At 47.5% G+C, this 19,756-nt stretch overlaps 1 protein-coding gene across 9 annotated transcripts in view; it reads right to left on the reverse strand.

Moving 5' to 3' along the window:
- The window catches only part of NCOA1 (nuclear receptor coactivator 1), a 446,052-nt gene that overhangs the window by 47,923 nt on the left and 378,373 nt on the right, over nt 1-19,756 (reverse strand). For all 9 annotated transcript variants that reach the window (XM_075598641.1, XM_075598642.1, XM_075598643.1 and 6 more), the window contains 4 exons: nt 17,789-17,884; nt 13,083-13,223; nt 11,392-11,539; nt 8,031-9,375 (listed from right to left, as the gene is read on the reverse strand). In XM_075598641.1, coding sequence (XP_075454756.1) covers nt 8,031-9,375; nt 11,392-11,539; nt 13,083-13,223; nt 17,789-17,884 — 1,730 coding nt within the window. The remainder of the gene's footprint in view (nt 1-8,030; nt 9,376-11,391; nt 11,540-13,082; nt 13,224-17,788; nt 17,885-19,756) is intronic.

A 19,756-nucleotide genomic window follows, 5' to 3' on the forward strand; every position in this document is an offset into this window, starting at 1 on the left:
GGAAGGATTAGAGCAAATGATATGAAAACTGCTCGGAGAAATACAAATGTATTCTACATACGGAAAAGGACCAGGAAGCAAATTGGTGCGAGATCTCACAGCAGGCAGGCAAGTAAGCAGACGGAGTGACTGAAGTGGTCCTTATTTGCTGTCCAGTGCTACGGTTTATCATCTAGGGCACATTTGTCACCAATGTAACAGTCGGATACATCACCCCCCTATGCCAACGAAATATCATTGCACCATGTATTATGTATTATTTAACTAAATGCCCCTTACTTATGAGAAGACAGAGAAGTATTTCACTATGTACAGCTCAACCCGCTTATAACGCGATGCAAGCGTGGCTCCCAATTTTCGTATTTATGAATACTTTACAACACGATTGTTGGTATCTTAAATACTTTATTGTACAATGCATACAATTGTACATTATTTCTAACGCGATCCGCTTATAGCGCGATGTGATTCTATGGACCCCAAGCACAGCGTTATAAGGGGGTTGAGCTGTACTCATTTGGATGCAGCATTTGGGGCTTTGCTTTTTTTTAACGTGTTATTTCTGTTTCATAAGGGTGCCGCGCGTTTTGCCCGCAAGAAAAGTGGCCTGTAATTTCCCATAATAACGAGATAACAGGGTAGGTAACTGTAGGTTACCCTCTCGCTCCCTTCCGTTACGTTTACGCCTCCTACAAAACACAATGACGCACTGGCCCATACACGTACAAAACACAGGCCTCCAGGGTGTCACCCGTGCAGGTGTATGCTGTACGTCTATAGAGCGCTGCAGGGGTTAATGAGGACACCCGGGGCGTGCACCACCTCATTGTGGCTTTGAAACGGGGGTGTCAGAAAGCCCCTCGCTGCGGTTCTCCCCAGCCCACGCGTTCCTGCTGCACGCAGGACCCCTTGCCGGTTTGTGTTCGCTCTCCGGCGCTGCACGGCGACAGCTTCGCACGAGGAGCTCCTCCCAAATGAACCGTTCCCCTAATAGGCTTAATATTCCTTTGATTCGTTCACTTCCGCGGCATTTGAAAAACCCTCTTATCGGCTCTGGAGGCCTTTTCTGCAATTGTAGACGAGCAGATTTATCGGCGCTCTCTCCCGGGCGCCAGTTTAAGTGCAATTAGGAGAAGAAAGAGACGGCAGGATAACGTGCTGTGTGTGATATCTGGCTCGGAAAAGCCTGCACCTGCCTTTAAATCACGGAGTGTAACTCCCAAAACACAAAGGACTTGGTGCAGCAACAGAAGCAGTTTTTTGTTTATGTACCCAAAAAAGTTCTCTCTTATAATCGGATATTTTCTTTTTTAATTGGGTTCGAATGGAAATAGGGGGAGTTCTGTTGATGAAAGTCAGAGTATGTGTCTGTAGCACTGTTCTAGTACTAAACCCTTTGCTGCAACATATTGCGATGTAGATAAATAGCGACGCCGACTAGCACCAGATCCAAGTGGTGATGGTGTGTCAGAAGTCCCCAAGTTGCGTGCGCTCATAACCCTATGTAGCATAAATGTGATGAGTCTTGCAACTGTCATAATCAATCCCCAGCATCACACAGTTACAAGACTCATCACATTTATGCTGCATAGGGTTATGAGCGCACGCAACTTTGGGACTTGCTGACGCACCATCTCGCTATTTATTAACTCTTGTTATTGCCCCCAGTGCACCACCCCTATTCTAGTCCCACTTTGGAGCGCTGGCATCCACCTCTCTAAGGGCTTGACCCCGCTGCCTACTACAGCATCCGCTGTGGCGGACGCTGCACACACGAGCCCTCCCCTCAACGGCGCCGGGCCCGCTGCGAGGGGGGGCCGCAGCGCTGAGGCGCGAGCTGCTCCTGCTCTCAATAGAATTGAGAGCAGGACTCGCGTCGAGCGATACGGCACGTCCCCCGGTGGTTCAGCCAATGAGGGCGAAGCTGCCGGGTGACGTCATGGCCGCGCCCCCGTCACTCCCCCGCCACGCCCCCCCCGGTCTCTCTTCCTGCAGCTCATTGCAGACCAGGTAATCGGCTGCACGCGCCGCCAATCTCGCGGGCGCGCATTGCAGCTGAGTTACCGGGTCCTTAGCCTTATATTGCTATGTAGTCCTCATTGGCAACTCAGGAGTTAATTTATCCTGTTAGGATAGGTAGGTAATGAGGTCCCTGCTCCGAGAAGCTTCCAATCTCAAATGAATAGGTGTGGGGGGTGGCGGGGGTGATGGTATAAGAGCACTCTGCATGGTATTAACCGTTGCCTGGCCGGGGGGTGTTCTGGACAGGGCTCTTTAGGTGGGTTTTAAGGGAACTGTAGAATGTGTGACTTGTGGGGGAAGAGTCTGATGGCGCCGGGTGAGGAGTTCCCCATTTTAGGTGCAGCCAGGGGGGGGGGGGGTGGAATTGCAGGAGGCAGCAATTAGAGAAAGCAACGGGAGAGCCGTGTGGGAGAGTACTTGGGGTTTGCCCTGGAGATGTAGAGAGGGGCTGTGTCATGGAGTGCTTTGTGGGCGAGGACCAGACCTTGAATTTGATTCTGCCGAGTATCGGTGGCCAATGTAGGGATCTGCACAGTAAAGGAGCATAGACCACAGAAAGGTTGGAGCTAGATGTCTGCCGCCAGCATTAAGGATGGATAGGAGGGGGGACCAACAAGAAGCAGGTTACAATGGTCCAGTCTGAATATTAAAGTGAACGAATTAGCATGTTGGTGGATTGCATGGGGTGTAAAGGACATGTTTGGGCAATGTTCCGGAGAGAGACGTGCGGCAGGAATTGGTGAGTAGAGATGAGCGGACTTGTCTGAATCCGGTCCGCGGATTTCCCCCGGGCTTTTCAGACCCGATCCGCACAATGAAATCCGCGGTCAGATTTCATCATCTATAGGGCGAGCGGATTCCTTAAAATCCGGCAATGGGGCTCAGATTCAGGGATCTTAAAGAACCCGCCGATGGCTTCAACTTAACTCCGATCCGCGGTGGCACAAACTTGAGGCTGCACCCCTTATACGAGCCACTGATTGAGCCGTCTGTGCTGAAGCTGGAATATCCTTAGAACCTGTTGGGGGATCCTGAGGACTGGAGTTGAGCCCCCCTGCGGTACTGGACGTGTGGTGTAAAGACGAGTGAGAAGTTAAGTAAGACAACTACAGTAGACATGTGTCTTCATGCATCAGGAGGATAATTTAACTCGGGGAAGCTAAATTGACATTAAAAGGATCATTTTTAAACTGCATCTTAACGCCAAATTATCTAAGTGCTTTGCATTACGATACAGTGAATACTCTTATGCCGTCAAGTGAACAGTTACGATGATGATGATAGGTATAATTTTCGGTGCAATCATTTTCTCCCCACAATCTCTGCATTAATAAAACTGCCAGCGCCGACCCTCCACCAGTCTACTTTGCATAAGAAACATACGTCAAATCTATAAAGCCGGATACAAGAATACCAATGCATTAAATCATTTCATTTCATTATTCCGAGGCTTGATGCATTCATTTCATTGTGATTCTCCGTTTCCCGATTTTACTTTTCCTCGTCTTTATTTCGGTTAGTGTTAAAGGAAGAATGGTTGGTTTCCAATGTCCCGCACGTGCAAATTAATGTATCGTTAGATTTTTGGGACTCTGCCCTAATAGTAGATCCCATGGACAGCTTCTGGGGACTGTGGCCAATCACTTTACCTCCAAGTAACTCATGCGTCCAGTAATAAGTTTGTAAAGGCTACTGGGCAGGGAATAAGGTTCTATACACTGTGTACAGTACAGTACTTCTCTAGCAAAGTTCCCCTGTTCTTATTGAGTCATTGTTTGAGAAACCCATTCTAGCAGACAGTACCAGCGTGTTGGGTATCTGATCACTGCTGTATGCACAACCTAATTATTATTCTTTCTTCTTAAAAATGTTACAGCGATCGCAGGAAGTAAGATACAAACTGGAAGTCTGAAGTATTTTTTGCTCTTCAAGACATTTCATATGAAATACACCATGGCAGGCATGGTTATAGCATTATATGGCATTACTGGTCGCCATTATTATTATTGTTATTAAATATCAACCATTCAGGACTGAAATCAGTAAGATTTGGGGGCTTCCACGTTATTGGCAGATAATGCCTCATTGTGCTCCGATAGCGTGATGTTAAGCCTGTAGGATGGTAATGAGATGCAGCACGGCTGTTGTCTGTGCATAGAATTGGCTTTGTGGCTATGCGTTGACCTCAGGGAAAATAACGTCCGTACCCCATTTAGGAAACGTGACGTTGCGAGCCCTGATTTAAAGGAGCTTAGACTATCACAAGGACTCTTCACTGCACGATTTTCCCACCGTTAACAAGAGAAAACCCTGGCTGATCTATGAGCCAACTAGGGGGGTCGTTTTGTGTTCTGCCAGCTCCTATTTAATTGTAACACATGAGAATCTGATGCAAAAGTGTTTTGGGGCAGGGGAGATTTGCATGAAACTACAGTAGGGAAAATCTCAGCTGAAAAGGCCGGTTTTGTTCAAGACGCAGCCGTAGACAAAACCATCCGTAATCTGCAGGAGATTGTACACACACGCCTCAATGCCCGGCGTTCAAGGAAAGGACATTCCGGGGCATGCAGAAAGGATGATATCCGATCACTGGCATGTTAATGAGCAAGTGTTTCACCGAAAGACAAAGCGGGGAAAGCATTGAAAAAGTTGGGAAGCGTTCAGGGGCGAGTGGATGAATATGCATGAGAGCTTTGCTTCGCAAGACATGGGCTGACTGATGGATGAGTTGTGGGGGGTGGGGGGTCTCGGTCTCCGGAGGCTCTGAGCACCAACACACCCATCAATTCTCACTTATTTTCAGTGAGACCAACTCACGGCTAGTATCAGTTTTTGCAGCGCAAAATATCATTTATATATCGAAAGAGCATTAAACCATTCATCGGTCAATAAAGAAATGAGGGAGAAAAATGATTCACACAGTTCACACTCCAGTCTCATTCCCAATAACTTCATAATCAAATGTATGGAGTTTCTTGTGTATCCTTAAAAACCGTAAGTGTCAGAACTCCGTTCCCCCACACAAAGCAGCCCAGGGGATAACTCATTAGCAGTGGTAGCTTAGATCCTCTTGGGTCGGACATGAGTACTGTAATGCGGTAATGTGTTCATACCACCTTGAGTAAAGGAGATAGACAAGGGGTGGGCAACTCCCGTCCTCATGGGCCACCAACATGGTCAGGATTTCAGGATATCCCTGCTTCAGCACAGGTGGCTCTGTCTTCGATTGAGACTGGCCTTTGAGGACTGGAGTTACCCACCCCTCACATAGGCCTTAGCATACTTTTTTAAAACTCTGTTGCTTTCCAACAACACACATACATACATACATACATATATATTCCTAGTAAAGCAGATTTATTTTAAAAAGCCCCCTGCTTCATTGTTCTGACAGTATAAATAGAGTATACATCTTTCATACATCGTTCAAACAGCATCGCCCAATAGCTTAGCGAAATACAGTACAACTACTTTTGTTTTTTTATGGCACTTCGGCAGCTGAATAAACCCCTAGCCTGCACTTAGATAAAGAAGTCACGCTGCAGTGCGCTTCTCCTGCCGTTTCTTAGAAAGGATTGTGTTTCCAGCTCTGGGAGTGCGACACAGTTCATTCCCTTCCCAGCTGGCTGTGAGGAGGCCTGGACCGGAGACAAAGAAAGGCAATAAAACTCCACAGAGAAACGGCTGCTGTGCACCGTCCAGCAACACAATATTTGGACACCAACTCTGACCCCAGGGAGAGCGGGAGGGAAGAAGGGATGGGAAACCAAAGGGGCCCCTTTCTGTTACTGAAATGTTAAAAGACCCGCCAATGATATAGTCTAGAGCAGGGGTGCGCAAACTTCTTGAGCTGCCCCCCCCCTCTCCCCGCCTGGGAGCCGCAGTGTTCTCGCGGCGCCCCCCCCCCCCCCCCCTCTCCAAAGACTCGCCGCTGGTCATGTGACGTCAACATGACCCCACCGCTTCATTTGACACACATTGCCATGGCGACGCGTCGCCGAAGACCCGGCACAGAACAGGTAAGGGAGCTACAGGGGCCTCACGCCTCCCCCGGCATTTAATTTAAATGCCGTGGGGAAGAGCGCAGGGCCTCTGTAACCGCCGCGCCCCCCTAGAAATTCTTAGTGCCCCCCAGTTTGCACACCGCTGGTCTAGAGAAAAACGCAAGGACGATAGAGCACTATTGACAGTTTTCTGCACTATATTCTTTAATTTCTCCTATTTCAGCCTTTTTTTGTTAGCAGTGAAGTTTTTCATATGTATTTAACGTAGCAACAGTGTTGCATTTTTTACATTTCCTTGTCTGGAGGTGGACAGAGGGGCGATTTTTTGAGGACAACCCCAAAAGTACCGCTGCAAGACCTACCGGGAAAATTGCTGTATTTAGTAACTGACATGTAACCCCCTGTGTGATGCAAGCAACACACGCACACAGGCCCCCTGTCAGGTTCCTCTCTAGTGTGCTATGGACATGTGACGTATGATGAACATTGGATCAGCCATGGCTGTGATAGGGGTGGGAGTTGGGGAGAGAGGAGTCGTTATGAGGAATTGGCAGGGCACGTGAGGGAGAGAGCTGCACGAGCCCGGGGGACTCCAGGCTTCATCGAGTGTGACCCGGGGGCCAGTCTATCCCTCTGAGAGAGAGTGCTGACATTGACTGGAGGGAGAACAGCACATCGTGTAGGGAGGCCCAGCAGATCACCACCTGGTAGCCCCACAGAGGCGCGAGCACCGTCAGAGGGGACCCTCAACGGTTGCAGCTAAAAGTGGTACCAAAGTATTTTGCGAAGTACGGACCTGCTACACTTTCTTGCATTAAAGAGCTCCAACGGTGTCACGGCACCATCACATAGACCTAGATACCCAGTGTCATAAAACTGGCAGGGGTAGTGAAGTATTTTAATCAATCTGGTGCTTCAGAGGTTAATGTGGTTATCGATTGACTTAAAAATGCAAGGTTTTTTTTATGGCGGGTCAAGACCCTTCCTGTCTCTGTGCTGATCTAAAAGAGGGCTTAATTAGGGGGGGCTATCACTGATGGCCCACTAAAAGTGACAAATGTATAGTTTCAAAGGCTATAGACGATGGCCGGATCATGGGCTGTGCCCCAAAGAAATCCGTGCATTCTTCAAATATTCCCTGTGCATGACAGAAAGAGGTGACAAACAGGACACCATTTAGTCTATGTATTATGGTCACGAAGTTATGAGGCCGTTTATATATTCAGACCACATTTAAACGTTGCAAGACTGTTTTTTTTCTTCAAGTTGTAACTGCAAACCAAGTCGTTGATTTCCTACACGGTTACGTTTTGTGTGTGTTTCAATGCAAGAAAGTCTGGGAATAAAGGTCGACGTGTCTGAGTAGAAAATTAGAATTCAACAGAGGTGTGTTATGGGATCAGACACGTGAATTCTCATATTTCCTACGCTGGTGACCTCTCTGGGAAAAACTTATGACTTGTGGTAAAGTATTGGAATTTCTACCTGTGTTGATTCTTTTAAAAGTGGCCATTACAAGAACCCCAGCTAGAGGCACCCGCTATGGAGGTAAGTATCTCTGGAACCATGGGGTCCCCGGAGCTGAAATTAATACGGCTCAGCTCTGGAGACCCCCTGCTTCAATCCTATGTTTAAAACGGCCATCTTGAATTGCCAGTTTAATGGATTATACAACATGATGGCTCATATTTACCAAGCTGTGCTACGTGATAAGACCTTCCAGCCCATTTCAGTGGACTATTCAGTGTTTTCTGGCGCTGGAAGGTCTCTCGTGGCAAATCATCTGTTAGTAAATAGGGTCCTATGATTTCTTTTTTGTCCTCGACATAACTAGAACTTTGGGTCAACCATAACTCCAGGTTCTGAAAATATTTAAAGATAGAAAAAAAAAGCTCACGTTTCCAAGAAACCCCATCAACTTCCTTGGTGGCAAAAATGATCTGTAACGTAGACGCTGGTGAAACACTAGCACACATTACAAAGTGGTGTAAAATATAAACTAACCTGGTTTTGTGACTCTACTTTAACGTCCTCTTGAACCGTTTTGATCAAAGTTGTGCGAGTGGAGTTGCACTGATCTATCTTTTCAGCCTTTTCCACCTTTACTTTAACATCATCCAGACCAAGAGCAGATTTGATCTCCTTCTCATCCTTGTCTAGCAGGTGGCGCAGGAGCTGGTGATCTTTGGAGTCCTTTTTTTTGTCCGCCTCTTGCTCCGTTTTTATGTCCGGCGTGCTCCCTGGAGCTTGGCTGGTGCCAAACCCATTGTTTTTCTTGTCATGCTCTAAGGACAGGTTGCTAATGTCTGAAGGGCTCCCCTCCTGCAGAAGCCGATGTAAGATCTTGTGACGCTCAGTCAAAGAGCTGTGAGATGAGGGGCATGTTCCACTTGAAGAGTTTCCACAGCCTGAATTAGAGACAACCGGGCAAGTTAAAGCATCTCGGCAACTCGTGTCTGCATCGCGCAATTGCTGCTCCGCGGTGGTCGCCAAAAGTTGCACAAGTTTGTTACTAGAGCTTGCCAAAGAGCTTTTGTTTCGTCCCTCTGCAACCCTGTCACTACTGTTGCCGACGCTATTTTCCTTGGACTCAATCTTTATGGGCTGCACATTAAGCCGCACAGGTGAATTCTGCGAGCTCAGCTGATGTAAAGCAGGAGATGTTTTGGAATATCCCACTGGGGTGCTGGGTCCTTCATTAATTCCCTGAACGGAGTTCATTGGGGTGTTGGAAAAGAGCCGCCCATTGTTGTTCGTGCATGCACTGCTTGCCATGCCCGGAGATGATCCAGAAAACCCTACAGGGGTGTTAGGTCCTTCAGTAAGCACTGGCATAGAGTTCAGGGGCAAATTTGAAAATGTTCTACTGCTGTTGTTATTGTTGTTGCAGCCACTACTTGAGATACCCACAGGGGAGTGCATGGGAGGAGAAAAGGGATTACCTGAAGCTCTAGGCCGTGAAACCAATCCTGGGCTACCAAGTGGCCTTGGAGACATGAACTGAGGAGGACTGATCCCTGGACTGCTCATAGGGGAACTGTTGAGGTTTAAATTGTTACTGTTCTGGGGTCCAGCCTGCCCATGGTTTAAGGCCACATTGGTTCCAATCTGACTTCCAGAAGAACATCCAAAGTTTGGTTGGCTGGTGTTGCAACTGCTGATGTTATGAAGGCCAGTGCCTGGCTGCTGGTTTACACTGGAGGTCAGCATGCAGCCACTGGATGGGGAGGTGGTAGAAGAGAAGGTCATCCCTTGAGCTGGGGAGATGTTCGGGTTAAGTGAGGGACTGAGTTGGGGTAGTGACATTCCTGAGTTAGTGTTTTCCTGGGCAGAAAGAGAGCTTTGATCCCTAGGAAAAAAAGACAGAAAATATTCTAACCAATCCATTTCTGATGCCCCATACACACTTTCTCTGTTTGCAATTCATTGGTCAACAATGTATTACCCAACTAGTGCTAACAACACTTTGCACTACACTGCCCGGCCCTTTAGCAACTTGTCTACGCAATTGGTTTTCTTAGAAAGATTTAACCGCCATTAAAACCGCAATCCCCCATAACTAATCCCGTCCTTTTTTATTTAATGTATGTTTTTACAGAATTGGAACAGAGGTTCCTCCAGAGCTGAACTGCACTATTTTCTGCTCAGGTGCCCCCCCTGTTTCTGAGATACCTACTGGTAAAGTTACCGGTATTGCGTCTTGGTTTTGTGGGGAGGAGGGAGGAATAAATGGCCGTGGAAAGTATGAGGCCACAGGACTGAGGCCAGCATCCCATGTCATCCCTAGTTGCCGCCGATACCCAGCATAGGATAAGCATTATTAGCATATGTGTTGGCCACCTGCTAGCCAGGCCATGTGTTGGGTATAACCAGCTAATCGCACATTCACACGTAAGGTAAGTGCAAACGGTTACTTGGTAATTCTAGCACAATCACAAGCACTTCTCCTCTCCTGCTGCAAGGGTGACTGCATTCACCCTTGCAGCAGGAGAGGAGACGTGCTTGTGATTATGCTTGATGTCTTATACCCTGTGGTCTGATTTCACACTAGTTATATTCTCACTACTTTTTCTTTGTCATACTCTTAGATTGATTACTTAGAGGTGCTCCGTGTGCTTAATCTGCTAGGGTTGCTGTTTCATTGTGTTGGGGCTTTGGGGAAGGGAAGTGCCTCTGTGTCCCATTTTGGGGTCCTGAGGGAACGGGCCTGAGGAAGGGGTTTGTCCCCGAAACGTTGCCCCCCTGCTTATCCCCATTTCCCCCCCCCCACTTTTTTCTCCCTCCACCCCACCCCCACCTCCCATTGTGTGATATTCTGTTTTTTGCATACTATGTTTTTTTGCAGTATGCACTTTAGATGCGTTTGTGTTGGTCACATCGCTCCGTGGATTTTACTTGTGTTGACATTAAATATCTTTTTTTGATTTGGCAATTACCTACTCTTCAGATTTATTCTACTAGTCTGTTAAACTTATTTTCTTCAGAAGTCGGCATAGTTTCAGAAAAGTCTTCCAGGGTTCGGTGCCACCTCTTATTTTATGCTACACCTACAATTTTTGCTACCACACCGAAAGTCCCATCTGACCTCAATGGGGGTAGTACCAGATTGGGTCTGTCGCCCTAGGCCCAGGAAATGGCCTCAGAAGCCTTGAGATATTGCCTAGAAACACCACCCCCCCCCCCCCCCCCACACCAAGCCAAAACAGGAAGAAAACGATCTATAACTTTTCACTTTGGGAATATCCAGGTGATTAAACATTTCGGGAGCTATCTGCATGGCGACTTTAAACTGATCACTGGGTGCAGTTTACATGGAAACTTTCCAAGAAAACCAATGACATTGATATGTTGCCAAACCCCACCATTTAGATTGTAAGCTCTGCAGGGCAGGGACTCTTCTTTTCCTAATGTCTACTTATTCCCATCATGTCTCCTATTACTTTGTCATGTGTATTACTGCTGTGAAGTGCTACAGTATGTACATGGGTGGCACTTTACAATTATATAGATAGATATCTATATAGAGATAGATAAATCGGAAATAGCTGTGTTAGTCCAGTTGCGATAGTGCATAATAAATCACCTAATACTGAAGAACTCATTTATTCTGCACGATGGATGGATGGATATGGATGGATATGGATGGATGGATATGGATGGATGGATATGGATGGATGGGGATGGATGGATGGATATGGATGGATAGATGGATAGATGGATAAAGATAGATAGCTATATAGAGATAGATCTAATTTAAGATAATAATAGATCTAATAGATCTAAGTGAATAGGCTATTGGTTGGTTGCCTATCTCAGGGCCCACAGAGGTTGGAGAAACACCACTTTAATCTACAGAGAAGATCACCTTTCAATGATATGAATTCCCATGACGAAGGGCTGCATGTCGGGACTCTGCGGGTAGCACAGTTTACACTTGGTGTGTGCACGGAGTTCAGTCCCGTCATTCAGACTGAACTTGTAAGACGGACTACAAGCCGTTCCTCGCGTCATCACTAGAACAAAATCACAGCGGAAGGAAAAAAGGAAAGTTATTTGTAAGAACAATTTTATGATCTATTATTCTGGCACGGGAAGAAGAGGTCTTTTTGGTTCAGGGGGAAAGGTTTAAACCAGGGGTGGCCATCTACAGTCCTCAAAGGCCACCAGCAGGTCAGGTCTTCAGAATATCCCTGTTTCAGCACAGGTGGCTCAATCGGTGGCTCTGTCAAAGAGTGCACCACCTGTGCTGAAGCAGGGATATCCTTGACCTGAACTGTTTGTGGCCCTTGAGTACTGGAGTTGGCTACCCTTGGTTTAAACCAACCCATATGAATGGGGGTGACTTCTTGTGCATCCCAAGGATAATGGCTTCACAGCCCATTGAATGAGGACAATATCCTTCTTCTGTTTATTATTAAGCATTTTAAAATATTACTTCCATTCCTCCCTTTGCTTTTGTTTACATAGGAAGTAAGCAGAAGGTCTCCAAAGTTGAACCTCATTAGTTTCCACTCTGAGGACCCCCCTGGCTCCCGACATACATACCAAGACAGCTAGCACAGCACTTCCTGGCTATATAAATCCCCTGTCATTCTGGCCAGTAGGGGGCCACCATTTTGTATCCCCTGAAGGGCGCTAGAACGGGTAGATATTTTAGGAACCAGGGGTCTCTTGGAGCTGAATGAATACTGCTCAGCTCCGGAGGCCCCCTGCTTTCCAACTACGTAAAAACAACAAAAACATATAGGGGGAACTGCTGCATTAATGGTTTGATGTCCCTCAATTCCTTATTGCAATCCTGGTGACATACAACATTTCAAAATCGTATGTATATGTCACAGGTACTGTAGAAGAAAGATACACAACTATCAGCCAAATGGCTGTGAGACGTTACAGTAAAATCTCATCTGAAAACAAAACATAAAACAAACAAATCTAAATGTATTATCACTGCCCTAAAATGTAATATAAACATAGAGACCGAAGGAACTTTTATGGTAGAAGACGTTCCCCCGTGTCATAGACGTCAATGTCATTTCACATTACTTCCAGCTGTCGGCAGATGATGGGAAGACACAATAACGCAATTATCCATCAGAATGGCTACTTTCTAACAACGATGGTGCAGCTACTGCGGAAGAAACTCTGTTTCCAATTAAAACAACTATCTGAAAACAATCCGCTTTTCAAACACCCCCCTCCTGCTGTAATCTAGCAATCTGCCGGCCACGCAGAGTGGCGCCCGGTGCCCCCTGCGGAAGTAACCCGCTTGGATTGCTCCTTTAATGACCCTACGCACTTTTTGCCGCCGGCAGGTTGGGGGGGGGGGGAGGGAGGCGGCCCTCCTCCTCAGTGTATGACGTCACGACGACGCGTTGTCATGGACACTGACGTCACGTGGCCTGCTACGGAAAAGGCAAGACACGCGCGCGCAAACATATAGTCCCCCCACCCCCTCCCCCAAAGAAAATTGCCGCTCTAGGCTATAGGACACTCGGCCTAATGGGAACTCCGCCACGGTACGTAGCATGAGATGTGTGGGGAGGAGGGCGTTACCTTCTTGAAAAAGCTGTTTGGCAAAAGATGGTTCCGTGCCCTGAGCTTGGAAAAAAGCATAGATGCATTTCCGGACCAGGTCTTCCCAGCCAGTGCTGCCCGAAGCTCGCAGAGAACTCGTGTCAATCGAGATGATTTTTCCTGAAGGCGGGAACAGAAATGTAGACATCTGTTATTTCTATTTGAGACCTTTTTTAGTCCCCGGCGCAATTACCTTAGTGTGCTAAAAACAAAACCCACAACATGTCCCAAACCATTTACTTCACGTGCTTGTCTTCTTTAAACGGAGGAAACATCACTTAATGCAAAGATTTGGCTGGTTTTTCGCTCAATGGAAATTAAGTTTAATTATTTTTTTTTTAAATAGGACCGCCAAATGAAGGTGTGTTTTTCAATGAAGTGTTTATAAGGGCGGTAACCCACCCTGCCCCTGTTAAAAGGCTGATAAAGGAGGAGGGGAGAGGGGGGTTTTGCCCGTGAAAACTCCTGTTCAGCGCATAGTCATGTTATACAAAATTGGAGTCGTTTCATGCGCCAACATATTACACCGTGCAATATAATGGGGGGGTAAAGGCATTAGTAATAAGAATACATCATTAGCATACACTGTTACAGTAAGGCGGTCCCTGGTTGCAGGAGCTTACAATCTAAAGGATGAGAGGGCCTTTGTGTGTGGAGCAATAGGCTGCCTTTGATCTGTACAGATAATTATACATTTATTATATTGGATTGTTCTCTTCTCCCGTTCTCAGAACAAAATGCAACAAGATCAAGGGTCTTACAATAACAATCCCAAGACCTCCAGGATGGGCAGACACCCGCGTCACCAGAGACCTATCCCCACCCACCACTGGTGAGCACATTGGGGACGTTAGCTGGTGGATATTTCTGTTAGACTATGGCAGAGCGTCTGGAGCAAACCGTTCCCAATGTTAGAAGAACATCATTCTCTGTAGGTAAAGCAAATACAAATACCACTTGTGGTACATTTGCATGTCTCAGACAGGCCCACAACCCGGCCTTTCTCCATTATCTCTTAGCATACAGTGCTTCCACTGCAGCCAGGGATTTCTGGGTAATGACATGCAAATGAGCACACCGTGTTACCCTTTGCTACTTATCCATTTTAGCATAGATCCCTATAAACGTGCCTGTCGCATTACACAGCCTCGGCATGTAAACAAATCCATCCGTGATTTTACCTTAGAACGGATTTAAAATATTCTCCACTGACGTACACACACGTGGGGATTTAGCCTTCAGGCTCTTGCCTAAAATATCGCTGCGACCTCAAGTATGTTGGATCCAATCCCGACCATGCCTAATCAGTCTTTTCTCCTTCTCAGGAAAATTAAAGGAATGCCAATTAAACGTGGGTAAAAATAACTGTAGGGCTAAATTAATGATGTCTGCAAAACACTGCGGTTTGGGCTGCAAAACCACAGAGTTATTTACAATCCATTATTTGCGTACAACACACGTACCCTGCCCCAAATCACCGGAGGGTGAGCCTGAGTGCTGCAGTTGGGTTCTCTCTCTCTCAGTTATACATTCATCATTACCCAACAGCACCGCTCACTATCATTATTATTGTGGCAGTAGCAGGGGCTCCCCTATTGTCTCCAATATATTATACAGGAAAGACACACACACACAAAATCAAGAATCATTGCTTTGCTACAGAATTATCAAAACAGATATAAAAGTGTACATAAAAAGTGTGTAGTTCCCTTAAATTAGATACCCAATGTCAATTAAGTGACATGCCATGTCCTAACCGAGGAAGCCAGACCTGGTCATGTGTGCGAACCTCCCAACTACTATTTCATTTTCTAACATTTTGATCCATCTTTTGGACCGGCCATGATAAAATGAGATAAAACATTGGAAAATCAGATGCATCTGAATGTTACGGATATGGAGAACGGGGCTGTGCTTTTCAATAAGGGGCTTTTCCCACAAGTTATAAGTCACAGATGTTTCCTCTGTTTTTGTATCGAGTGGAAACTGATCACCTCGGGGAGGGCCATGTATGTGAAACCAGAAACTTTGCGTTGTGGTATGAAAGCGCCGTCATAACTGTGCGGGGAAAGCTGTCCAGGGGGAGTGATGTCACAGCGCTGAACACCTTCAGATGCCGAGCAGCTGATCAATCACACAAGGGTTTGAACTAGGAAGACTAAATACTCAAAATCGATCAAAATAAATGCGCATGCAGATTAGTGGAATGGAGCTGGGCAAGACGTGCTTTTTCAGGCTTTTCTACATTATTGTCAATGCACTGAAAAAAAAGCAAGAATTATTACATTAATAATTTATTATTATGAAAATTCTGGGCCAACAGGAGCAAAAGAAAAAATGATAGAAATGTATAAAGCAAAGTGAATGAGTACCAGTTCTAATCCGGACTACTCTGGATTTTTTCATTTTTTTATTCTACATTTAATAAGAGATCGCCCCTTCATGTTTAAATATAATCCTACATATACATTCATGCCCAGATCCCACCCTTACCTTCATGCCCAGATACCGTCCCACCTTCCCGCCCAGATACTATCCCACCTTCCCGCCCAGATACTATCCCACCTTCCCCCCAGATACTATCCCACCTTCCCGCCCAGATACTGTCCCACCTTCCCGCCCGGATACTGTTCCCACCTTCCCGCCCAGATACTGTCCCACCTTCCCGCCCAGATACTATCCCACCTTCCCGCCCAGATACTGTCCCACCTTCCCGCCCAGATACTATCCCACCTTCATGCCCAGATACTATCCCACCTTCCCGCCCAGATACTATCCCACATTCATGCCCAGATCCCACCTTCCCGCCCAGATACTGTCCCACCTTCCCGCCCAGATACTGTCCCACCTTCCCGCCCAGATACTGTCCCACCTTCCCGTCCAGATACTGTTCCACCTTCCCGCCCAGATACTGTCCCACCTTCCCGCCCAGATACTGTCCCACCTTCCCGTCCAGATACTGTTCCACCTTCCCGCCCAGATACTGTCCCACCTTCCCGTCCAGATACTGTTCCACCTTCCCGCCCAGATACTATCCCACCTTCCCGCCCAGATACTGTCCCACCTTCCCGCCCAGATACTGTCCCACCTTCCCGCCCAGATACTATCCCACCTTCCCGCCCAGATACTATCCCACCTTCCCGCCCAGATACTATCCCACCTTCATGCCCAGATCCCACCTTCCCGCCCAGATACTGTCCCACATTCATGCCCAGATCCCACCTTCCCGCCCAGATAGTATCCCACCTTCCCGCCCAGATACTGTCCCACCTTCCCGCCCAGATACTGTCCCACATTCCCGTCCAGATACTGTTCCACCTTCCCGCCCAGATACTATCCCACCTTCCCGCCCAGATACTGTCCCACCTTCCCGCCCAGATACTGTCCCACCTTCATGCCCAGATCCCACCTTCCCGCCCAGATACTGTCCCACCTTCCCGCCCAGATACTGTCCCACCTTCCCGCCCAGATACTGTCCCACCTTCCCGCCCAGATACTGTCTCACCTTCCCGCCCAGATACTGTCCCACCTTCCCGCCCAGATACCGTCCCACCTTCATGCCCAGATCCCACCTTCCCGCCCAGATACTATCCCACCTTCTCGCCCAGATACTATCCCACCTTCCGCCCAGATACCGTCCCACCTTCCCGCCCAGATACCGTCCCACCTTCCCGCCCAGATACTGTCCCATCTTCCCGCCCAGATACCGTCCCACCTTCCCGCCCAGATACCGTCCCATCTTCCCGCCCAGATACCGTCCCACCTTCCCGCCCAGATACCGTCCCACCTTCCCGCCCAGATACCGTCCCACCTTCCCGCCCAGATACCGTCCCACCTTCCCGCCCAGATACCGTCCCACCTTCCCGCCCAGATACCGTCCCACCTTCCCGCCCAGATACCGTCCCACCTTCCCGCCCAGATACCGTCCCACCTTCCCGCCCAGATACCGTCCCACCTTCCCGCCCAGATACCGTCCCACCTTCCCGCCCAGATACCGTCCCACCTTCCCGCCCAGATACCGTCCCACCTTCCCGCCCAGATACCGTCCCACCTTCCCGCCCAGATACTGTCCCACCTTCCCGCCCAGATACCGTCCCACCTTCCCGCCCAGATACCATCCCACCTTCCCGCCCAGATACCGTCCCACCTTCCCGCCCAGATACTGTCCCACCTTCCCGCCCAGATACCGTCCCACCTTCCCGCCCAGATACCATCCCACCTTCCCGCCCAGATACCATCCCACCTTCCCGCCCAGATACTATCCCACCTTCCCGCCCAGATACTATCACACCTTCCCGCCCAGATACTATCCCACCTTCCCGCCCAGATACTATCCCACCTTTCCGCCCAGATACTATCCCACCTTCCCGCCCAGATACTATCCCACCTTCCCGCCCAGATACTATCCCACCTTCCCGCCCAGATACTATCCCACCTTCCCGCCCAGATACTATCCCACCTTCCCGCCCAGATACTATCCCACCTTCCCGCCCAGATACTGTCCCACCTTCCCGCCCAGATACTATCCCACCTTCCCGCCCAGATACCGTCCCACCTTCCCGCCCAGATACTATCCCACCTTCCCGCCCAGATACTGTCCCACCTTCCCGCCCAGATACTATCCCACCTTCCCGCCCAGATACTGTCCCACCTTGCCGCCCAGATACTATCCCACGTAGTCTTACCGGTAGCATCTTGCTTTGTAATAAACGATTCTGATGTTGTTATGGCTGCAGGTCGAGGTAATCTCCGTGCGATGCAGATCAAACATGACTGGAAATCTGCCAAAGCAGAGAAGACGCAGGATTAAAGGAATACACGTACAAAACCCACACCTGCCAAGTATCTCCAACTCAACAGTGAGATAACAATCCAGTCCAAGTTGTGTGTTCAGATTTGCTGGTCTCTGGACAACTTTGGTAAGACGGAAAAAGACTGGACTGAATTAGCGGGCCGAGGACAAAGAACGGGATGAAGCACAATACAAATCCCTCTGCACTGGTAGACAGTGGATGTGCAAGTGTAGTGTCCTTCAATGCTCAAACGTCAACGGTCTTTGCTCTACGTTACGAATTGGGGATCATTTATTTATACTCCAAAGCCGATGTCCTGGTGGTCTTCGGCTGAAAATCCCCATTGGCTGAAAATGTCCCCAGCGGCCACTTCCGAGTATAGAGAATTTACCCCCTAGACATTTTGTGTATGTGTGTGTGTACAGTATATATAGATATATATATATATCTATATATATATATATATATATACATACATACATACATACACACACACACACAATATTTGGCTGGAATACCCAGTGGGAGAGAATAAATGCATTTTCTAACACATGTAATGCAGTTTAGATATAAATTGCTTGTTTATTTAAGATTCCAGGAGCAAAAACACCACTGTACTGTATATGGGAGAGAGAGACAGAGACAGAAAGAAGGAGCTTAGTGAGTTCAGGATGATTGTGTAAAGTGGGTCTTTTTGAAATCTTCTTTTCCATCAAGCCTTCCAAATCTGTTTTAATAGCTCCCACCCCCAGCTTGTCACAAAGCCCCATGTGTGCAGTGACAGACTGACAGAGACAGGCTGAGCCAATAATCTCTGCTTTCAAGCAACAAAAAGCACCTGCGTTTCTGCAGCACAAGATCAAACGCTCAATTACATATCATTATCTGTGTTTACTATTTCTGGGAACCAAATGGACTTTCAGAGCGCTGGGTACTTTACATGGATGCCACACGAATAACCTGCTTTATTAGGAACTGTGTTTACCGTTGTGAAACTAGTTTGTCGGCAATCCTGAAAATACTTTGTGTTGCATAACATCTGATCTACAGTTACACTGGAGTGGAACAGAAATCCCCAGCCTTCTGTACTGACTTAGTTACAGTATTTATAGCCATGCATGAGTGCACCTCTACACTCATGCATGGCTATAAATAGTACACACACACTAGTGAATAAAAGTGTGTGAACCCCCGTGATAATTACAGACATTCCATAGCCTTTCAATGATAACCTTCTTGAACCATAATCAGTCTTTCCTTAAATATCCAATAGGGATTATATTAACCATTTCCGTGTCTTTTGAAACAAAATCATGTATAACTTAGACAAACAATGAGTAATTAAGAGTCCGGGTATGTGCAAAAGTAAGTGAAACTCTCCCCTTGGCTAATGTGAGTGTTCATGACCCAACTATCGGAAAAAGATGAAGAAGAATGCTGTTCATGGAAGGAAAGCCAGGAGGAAGCCACTGCTCTCTAAAAAGAACATTGATGCCCGTCTGAAGTTCACCAAAGAGCACGTAGATGATCCACAAGACTTCTGGAGCCATATTCTCTGGACTGACAAGACAAAGGTAGAACCTTTTGGCCTCAATGAGAAACGTTAAGGTTGGCGAAAACCAAACACTGCGTGCGAACAGAAGAACCTCATCCCAACCGTTAAGCATGGTGGTGGGAGTGTGATGTTTGGGGCTGCTTGAGGATTGGAGTTACCCGCCCCTAGTCTAGATGTACAGCAAAAGAAATCATGTGTCGGACACTTGACACAGATCATTAGCTACAGGAGTTCATGCCACGTTTGACTCGGCTGTGGGTTTTCTTTTACGTGGAAATGAATGTAAGGACGGTCCGGATGCTCAA

This window comes from Ascaphus truei, chromosome 4 (assembly GCF_040206685.1).
Source record: "Ascaphus truei isolate aAscTru1 chromosome 4, aAscTru1.hap1, whole genome shotgun sequence".
Lineage (NCBI taxonomy): Eukaryota > Metazoa > Chordata > Amphibia > Anura > Ascaphidae > Ascaphus > Ascaphus truei.